Source organism: Triticum aestivum, chromosome 1B (assembly GCF_018294505.1).
Source record: "Triticum aestivum cultivar Chinese Spring chromosome 1B, IWGSC CS RefSeq v2.1, whole genome shotgun sequence".
NCBI lineage: Eukaryota > Viridiplantae > Streptophyta > Magnoliopsida > Poales > Poaceae > Triticum > Triticum aestivum.
In genome coordinates, this window is record NC_057795.1 from 409,069,202 (window position 1) to 409,076,992 (window position 7,791).

Consider the following 7,791-nt stretch of genomic DNA (forward strand, 5'->3'; position numbering starts at 1 on the left):
TGAAAATGAGCGTAAAGCTACAATGTACTATATTAACTTGATAAAATCTTACCGATTATTACGTCGAACTCACAAATGAAAAAACTAATGATATTTTATGGAAGATAATACCAATCAACCAATTATCAATCTCCAACTAAAAAAATCAATTATCAATCTTCACTATAACAATGATGAAGATATTCACACACAAAAAACAATGATGAAGATGAGATTTTTTTTTTGCGAGGATGAAGATGAGATGTTGATTATCCTTTATATATTTTTTTATCAATCTCATCGAAAAATCGCCAGGGCATATGTATCTCCTCCAGAATTAGCTTCTGACCTCTCGGTGTAGGGAGGCTTCAATGGTCCCATACTGAAATACAGTGGTACTAGTAGGAGAATAAGCGCTTCAGTTAAAATTAGCATTGTGAGATATAGAGGTAATGGTTAGTTCCAACAGCAAGCACCAGTGGTCTAGTGGTAGAATAGTACCCTGCCACGGTACAGACCCGGGTTCGATTCCCGGCTGGTGCACTAATTTTTTATATTGCCTTGGATGATAATATGGAATCCTCAGATGGTGATAAAAGTAATTCACAATCGATTAAGGTCATGGGCATCCCAATTTTGAGCTTGCATGTACAAAATACAAAATTATTTACCTGTAAAATATTTACTGCAATGACTATCACCGCGTCCTGGCAATGAAAATGATAATCACAGTCCACAACATAGATTAGAAGTATTTTTTGAAGTCCTCATTTGCTAGTGCCACCAGACCATCATCATCCCACTCATCGCGATATCTTTCCGGACGAGCAGCCTTATTCTTTGCATTAGCAGCATACATCAGCTTCCTCCATTCTTCAATAGGTGGATGGCCACATTGCTCCGCGAGCCAGTCATTGTATTCGAACTGCAAACAAATCATGCTTAGCAGGGGATAACCGATATAGTCGTTTCTAATGTACAATGTTGATGTGCAACAGTGCAAGACGCCCACAATTCACAGAAATATGTTATTTTCCGCCAAGAAAAGCTTTGTTATCTAGCTCCCTTAACATGATTTCGAAAAAAAAAACTAGCTCCCTTAACATGCATCATTAGGCTACCTGATAACCACCACTGAAGTTGTGGGTATATCTCTTGGGCCATCCACGAGTTTCCAGTCTCGAGTAGATGGCTTTGACATCTTCCATCATTTCATCTTTCGATGGAAGCTTGATCCGTCCTGATAGAATACCAGCGACCCATTTGCTTTGGAGTTCAAACAGTGGAAAAGGGATAACCTGGATGAAACAGAGGCCAGGAAGTTTTAGGTCCTAGAGCATTGCAAGGCAGTTATAAGTGCATCTAGACTGCACAGCAGAAATTTAGACACAAATTAACCTTCCACGGCAATCCGATGAAAGACAGTTCAGGAGCCACTTCAATAGGGAAAACATGCTTGTATAATGGATCAACGCAGTTGTCATCCACAGTGATGGTGCTATCATCCCCAAGAAACGGGAAGTCATACAGGTAGCTAGACAACATACAAACACAGGGAACACATGATTAGCTTCAACCAACGTAGCGAAATCAGGTGGTTTGTACAAGAAATATGTTTCAGATATGCTGCATGACTATACCCAGTACAGTGCATGATGACATCCGCTTTGATTGAGCTGCCATCTCGGAACACCACAGTGCCATCTCCCTGTGCATGGTCAATCTGCAAGTAGAACATAATTCTGTTATAAGAATAATGCTTTGTAATATGTAGTACTAATGGCAGCCCCTTTAACGGATAAAACCACCATATTCAACTCACCAGGGAAAAAAGGTATTTACCATGGAGTGAAGCCACATGTTGTCGTATTCAGGCTGCTGTTCACAAGTGGAAGTCGGCGTTGATCTATCGGCAATATGGACCTCCTTCGCAACGCATGCAATGTCCCTCGAAATGTCAACTGCACTTGCCGAGGCCCCAATAACGATCACTACCTACCAAGGCAATCCGTACTTCAAGTTCAAGATAGTTTAGCACGACAACTCACAAGTGGGGAAGAAATCATAGTCAGAATCATACTCACTTGATCAAGGAATGGCTCAGGCACACGGTAATTGTGGCTATGCATCTGCTTTCCGGGCCAGGCATCTGCACCTGTCAATGTTGGAAAGTACAGATTTTCTGTCAAGTTCACAATTGTTTGTGGATCTGATGACCATAAAATCGCAAGTTTGTAACGAAACACTGGACAAGAATTGTCCAAAAAAAAAAACATTGGACAGGCATCTTTCAAGAATTCATCAAGCTTCAGAGTTCAAATCAAATTTGCTAAACCGTGAATCAGCTGATTCTTGTCTCTAGATCGTAGGATGCAGATTCGGTTCTGCTCGAGATTTGTACCACATGCATGAGGTCACGGGTTCAAGTCCTGGAAACAGCCTCTTACAAAAATGTAGGGAAAGGCTGCGTACTATAGACCCAAAGTGGTCGGACCCTTCCCCGGACCCTGCGCAAGCGGAAGCTACATGCACCAGGCAGGCAGGCAGAGTATCCTAAATCCCTTTTTTAAAGCATGCTTGAGATCTGTACCACATGCAGATTTTCTTGTTACGATCACTACCAACCCTGCTCGAAATCAGTTTTTTCTTCCTCTCACAGAGCACAAAATGTGTCATTTCTTCATGAAAATTTGCATGCATACAAAAGACACGACATGTACAATGTCAAGATTGTTTTTTCAGATTTTTTCGATTTTAGAAGGATTATTTCTCGATTTTTACTGTGTGCTGAGCCTGAACCAGGGTTCAACAAACTACTTGTTCTTTGTTCTGCTCAATTGCGAGTTCGTTGAGCGGAGAATCATTACCAGGTATGGAGGCGACGCGAGGCTCTGAATAATGCCCATTGCAAACCACGACGGCGTCATACACCTCCTCGTCCTGCTCCCCCTTCTCCCCGAGCTTCCTCGACGTCACCGCCCACCTCCCGCCGGCCTCCCTCCGGACTCCAACCACCTCTGTCTGGAACCGGACGAGCCGGTAAAGGTCGAACCGCTGCGCGAAGTCCTCGAGGTACCGAAGCACCTCCTCGTGGCCGGGGAACCTGCGCGCGTCGACGACGGAGCCGCGCGCCGCGGTGAAGGGGAAGTCGAGGAAGCCCATGACCTCGCGGGGGAGGTTGGTGCGGAGTGAAGCGTAGAGGCTGGAGTGGGTGGCGGCGGCGCCGAGCGGGTCGGTGGCGGCGGCGGGGGCGGGGGAGGCGTAGAGCCAGGTGCCCCCCACGGCTGCGGCGCGCTCGAAGACGACGGGGGCGTGGCCCTCGCGGCGGAGCTCCCGTGCCGCCGCCAGGCCGGCCGCGCCCGCGCCGACGACAGCGAGTCGGAGCGAGGGCGACGGCATCGGGGAGGGCAGGAGGGAGCAAAAGAGGTTGCGGAGCTGGGAGCCGGAATTGGCTTGGATTCGCCGTGCCTCCCCTGTTTTTTTTTTTTGGGTCCAGGAGCCGTGTGCGATCCCGTCTCTGTTGGTTTCGTTCATGTGGGTATCGGCGATTTGGAGGGAAGCGCCGAAGCGGGCTCTTCTACGCCTCACCAACCGTTTTTAGCTGCTTTTTCGAACGTGAGAGTTCGAGAGGGAATCAAATGCTAGGCGTAAAATTTTGTGCAAACTTCCTGAACTTTGTTCTTCTGAAAATACTGTAGAAGTACAAGGCATGTGCTCTGCTCTCTGTAGCCAGTTGGAAGCAAAACTCCCTCGAATATTCAGACTTCAGATGTTACGGAATGTTGTATTTACCGAACATGCTACGGTGAAAAACTGAAAAGGAAAAAAGAAACGGTCGCTAGAGGAGCTTTTTGTCACCAGAATAATTTCTTTTCCATTTTTTTTCTTTCGCTGTCAAGCGGCAAGACTGTTTTGCACATTTGCTTCTCTTTGGCCATATTTATATCCTGGAGAGCATGGCCAACGGGCAGCCCCAAACGTGATGCCTCGTAGGCTAGTTAGGTTCGGATGCCACCGTGGCGCTAAAGCAGGTGCCTCGCAGAAGGAGGTACTTCTTCTGAAAGCTGTGGGTGCCTGAGCAGATATTTTGTGGTCCTCCGCAGAAAAGATGGAGAGAGAAAATGGAGCATCGCGTGCACGTTCGTTGATGACGAGTCCTCCAGATCGAACCACGAGACCAATATGGCTTTGCGGCCGAAGCTCATCCATGTCTTGGGGGGAGGGAGGGTGGGATGAGCTCATCCTCGAGTCCCATCGGATATGGGCCGGAGTTCTCCCAAGGCGCCTTGTGGCCCCCAGAGCTCTCCCACAGCTGTTGCATCTCGAGGCCATCACACAGCCAGCAGGCGCCATGGATCTCGACAAGTCCTCCTGGCATAACTCCATGTATGTTCTGGAAGAGCAGTCTGAGCTCTAGAAGCATCGAAGAAAGGATATGAATGGAGAATTTAAACTCTAATTAGCTGATTTGATAGATGTATTCTCGAATTTGAGAACAAATTTGGAATTTTTTTTGTTTCTAGTGAGCATTAGAGAGCAGGTGGTTGGGCGGAGGATCAAGTGGGGAAAACTCATGAAGAAAAAACAGGCAAAGCTGGTTGGTGGGTCTGATGAGACTACTTATGCATTGGGTAAATATGAAATCGACGATGGTCTCGACTTTACGTGTTGATGTGGTTGGGCCGGGGCAGCACCAAGGTGCTGCCACCATAGTTCATGCCCTTAGAGGTTGCGGCTTTGGCCCTCGTGGACATCAGACAATGGTACCTGGCCTTTGGAGGAGGGCCATGACAATGAGGGCATTGGCTAGTTTCTCTTCATTTTGGTTTGATTTTGGGTGTTTTTTGGGTTCCCACCCAAAACTTAATGCATGTGTACATAAACCCTCCTTTTCATCTAAATGAAAGGCAGCGCCTTCTGCCTGTTCCAAAAAAAAATGCTCACTGACTGGCCCGTGCTTAAGCACTATATTGATATCATGATGTCAGTGTCAAAAAATACGTGATTAGGCTACTATGAAAAAGTGTACGGACTCCGGTTATCAACACTTAGGGCCTCCAACACTGACCCACAAAACGCCTGTATTCGTCCGGACCGAGCGGTCCGGACCCATTTAACCACCCAACATGGTATCCGTTGGTCCGTGGATCGGTTTGGACGTCAATTTCCCGCAAACCAGGAGGGGCTTTGCTGGAGTTCGGATTGCTCGCACGCACGCATCCAACACCCCCGACGGCCCACCTCCCAAACCCTCCCCCTCTCGCCCGCGCCCTTTCCCACACGAAGCGGTTGCCGCACATTCATGTCGGTCAGCGCCGCTCGAGCGAGGGCGACTGAAAGGATCGATATGGTTGACTAGAGGGGGGGGTGAATAGGCAACTAACAATTTTTAGACTTTTCTTTAACAAATTAAAACTTGCAATGAAATAGGTTGTTTAGATGTGCAACTACGTGGACAACCTATATGATGCAAAGACAATAAGCACACAAGCAAGCAATGGATATAACTCAAGTAAGCTTGCAAAAGTAAAGGGACAAGATAACCAAGAGTGGAGCCGGTGGAGACGAGGATGTGTTACCGAAGTTCCTTCCTTTTAAGGGGAAGTACGTCTCCGTTAGAGCGGTGTGGAGGCACAATGCTCCCCAAGAAGCCACTAGGGCCACCGTAATCTCCTCACGCCCTCACACAATGCGAGATGCCGTGATTCCACTATTGGAGCCCTTGAAGGCGGCAACCGGACCTTTACAAACAAGATTGGGGCAATCTCCACAACACTTGGAGGCTCCCAACAACACCACGAAGCTTCACCACAATGGAGTATGGCTTCGAGGTGACCTCAACCGTCTAGGGTGCTCAACACCCAAGAGTAACAAGATCCTCTAGGGATAAGTGGGGGGAATCAAATTTCTCTTGGTGGAAGTGTAGATCTGGGCCTTCTCAACCAATCCCGAGCAAATCAACAAGTTTGATTGGCTAGGGAGAGAGATCGGGCGAAAATGGAGCTTGGAGCAACAATGGAGCTTTGGGGGAAAGAGGTAGGTCAACTTTGGGGAAGAAGACCCCTTTATATAGTGGGAAGATCAATCCAACCGTTATCCCACTTACCAGCCCCGCACAGAGCGGTACTACCGCTGGGGAAGGGCGGTACTACCGCTCCGGGTGGTACTACCGCTCCGGGCGGTACTACCGCTCGACCCAGCGGTACTGCCGCGCTGCCTGGGGCCCTGACCACAGGGCGGTACTACCGCCAAGGAAGAGTGGTACTACCGCTCCGGGCGGTACTACCGCTTAGACCCAGCGGTACTGCCGCGCTGCCCAGGGCCCTGTCACCAGGGCGGTACTACCGCTAGGGAAGGGCGGTACTACCGCTTAGAGCGGTACTACCGCCCCTACTACCTTCCTTAGTGCCGCAAAATCCAACACGAAAAATTCGTTCGAGAATCAAGGCGAAAGTAGCCCAGACGCACAGCGGTACTACGGCCGAAACACCCAAGCGGTACTACCGCTGTGGAGTTTCGGCGGTACTACCGCTGTGGACGCGGTACTACCGCTAGGGCAAAGCAGAGCATAGTAAGGGGAAAACAGCAGCTCCAGAGATGCGGAAGGAAAGACGACTGGTGTGATAATGATGTGTACGTGTGATTCCACCCAAGTCTTACCAAAACGGATCCCCTCTTGATAGTACGGTGACTCCTACGAAACTAGTCCACCAACAACGAAACGAAGGAGCTACACCGTCTTGAATTACAACACCGAGGGGAGGAAATCGTCTCGTGCCAATGGATGAATCTCTGAAAGAACTAACGCACACGATTAGTCCGCACAAGCATTGTCATCAATCACCAAAACATATTGGGAATAAATATGCCCTTACAATCTCCCCCTTTTTGGTGGATTGATGACAATGCGGGATTTGCACAAAATGAAAGATATAGGATAAGCGCAAAAGTACAACCGTCCTAAAATGTAGAAGGGCTCCCCCTGGATGTGTGCTACCTAGAAAAGTGCTTTGGACTGCACGGCACATATGCCAGGAACAATGCTCCCCCTACATTTTAGAGACCAACTACCTAAGCATGATATGAGAGCAACATATATATAACAAGATAAGCATGGAACTCATAAGCTAGATAGACATAGATAAAGATACGAAGAGATAAGGTAGCATATGTCTCACGCCATATGACTCGAGCTTAGGTCTTACGGACAGAACCAGAACTTAGGTCTCACAGACACAAACCAAATAAAACAACAAGCAAAAGCACAAACACAAACGACGGAAGACACAAAACGCAAATCCCTAAACTCTCTCCCCCTTTGGCATCGAGACACCAAAAAGGAGAGGGAGTGATGCTACGGCTCCAGGTGAAGGTAAAAGATGGACACCCATCAGATCTCAGAGGGATCATCTACGGTGCCATCGTCAGCCGGGAAGTGCTCAGCATCAGAATCAGTCCAGGGGCAGTGCTGCTGAATCTACTCCTCCTCCTCGGTAAGTTGATCCTCAGAACCACTAATCACAATAGCACCCATCTGACGCATGAGCTCCTTCTGGCGACCTCGGGCCTTCTTCTCAGCCACATGAGTCATGTACTGACCATGAGACTCCATGCAGAACAGCTTCTTCACCTTGATCTTGAGCTTCTTGGCCCAAGAGGGCTCTGCCTCAGAAGGCACGTAGTCATCATCTTCATCCTCAGCCTCAGCCCCAAACTCCTCCTCAGTCTCCATGGCAGCATCAGATGAAGGAACTCCAGTCCTAGGGGCCTAAGTGCCCCAATTATCCCTCTTCCTCATACGCTTGACATCGT

At 48.4% G+C, this 7,791-nt stretch overlaps 1 protein-coding gene and 1 non-coding gene across 2 annotated transcripts; one reads left to right on the forward strand and one right to left on the reverse strand.

Annotated features, from left to right (window-relative positions):
• Positions 1 to 451: 451 nt before the first annotated feature.
• Positions 452 to 522, forward strand: TRNAG-GCC (transfer RNA glycine (anticodon GCC)). Its single transcript has one exon. It is a non-coding gene; the product is annotated as a tRNA-Gly (tRNA).
• A 50-nt stretch (positions 523 to 572) lies between these two features.
• On the reverse strand, positions 573 to 3,487 carry LOC123127743 (flavin-containing monooxygenase FMO GS-OX-like 4). Its single transcript, XM_044547563.1, has 7 exons — positions 2,847 to 3,487; positions 2,064 to 2,134; positions 1,822 to 1,974; positions 1,620 to 1,702; positions 1,378 to 1,513; positions 1,101 to 1,277; positions 573 to 904 (listed from the first exon to the last, which is right to left on the reverse strand). The coding sequence occupies exons 1-7, from the start codon at positions 3,376 to 3,378 to the stop codon at positions 725 to 727; spliced, it is 1,332 nt and encodes a 443-aa protein (XP_044403498.1). The 5' UTR covers positions 3,379 to 3,487; the 3' UTR covers positions 573 to 724.
• Positions 3,488 to 7,791: the final 4,304 nt, after the last annotated feature.

Coding starts and splice junctions, on each gene's coding strand:
- LOC123127743 (XM_044547563.1), bottom strand. CDS start 3,378: ATGCCGTCGCCCTCGCTCCGACTCGCTGTCGTCGGCGCGGGCGCGGCC. Junction 1,975..2,063: donor CTGAGCCATTCCTTGATCAA/GTGAGTATGATT, acceptor TTGCCTTGGTAG/GTAGTGATCGTTATTGGGGC. Junction 1,514..1,619: donor GTCATCATGCACTGTACTGG/GTATAGTCATGC, acceptor TATGTTGTCTAG/CTACCTGTATGACTTCCCGT.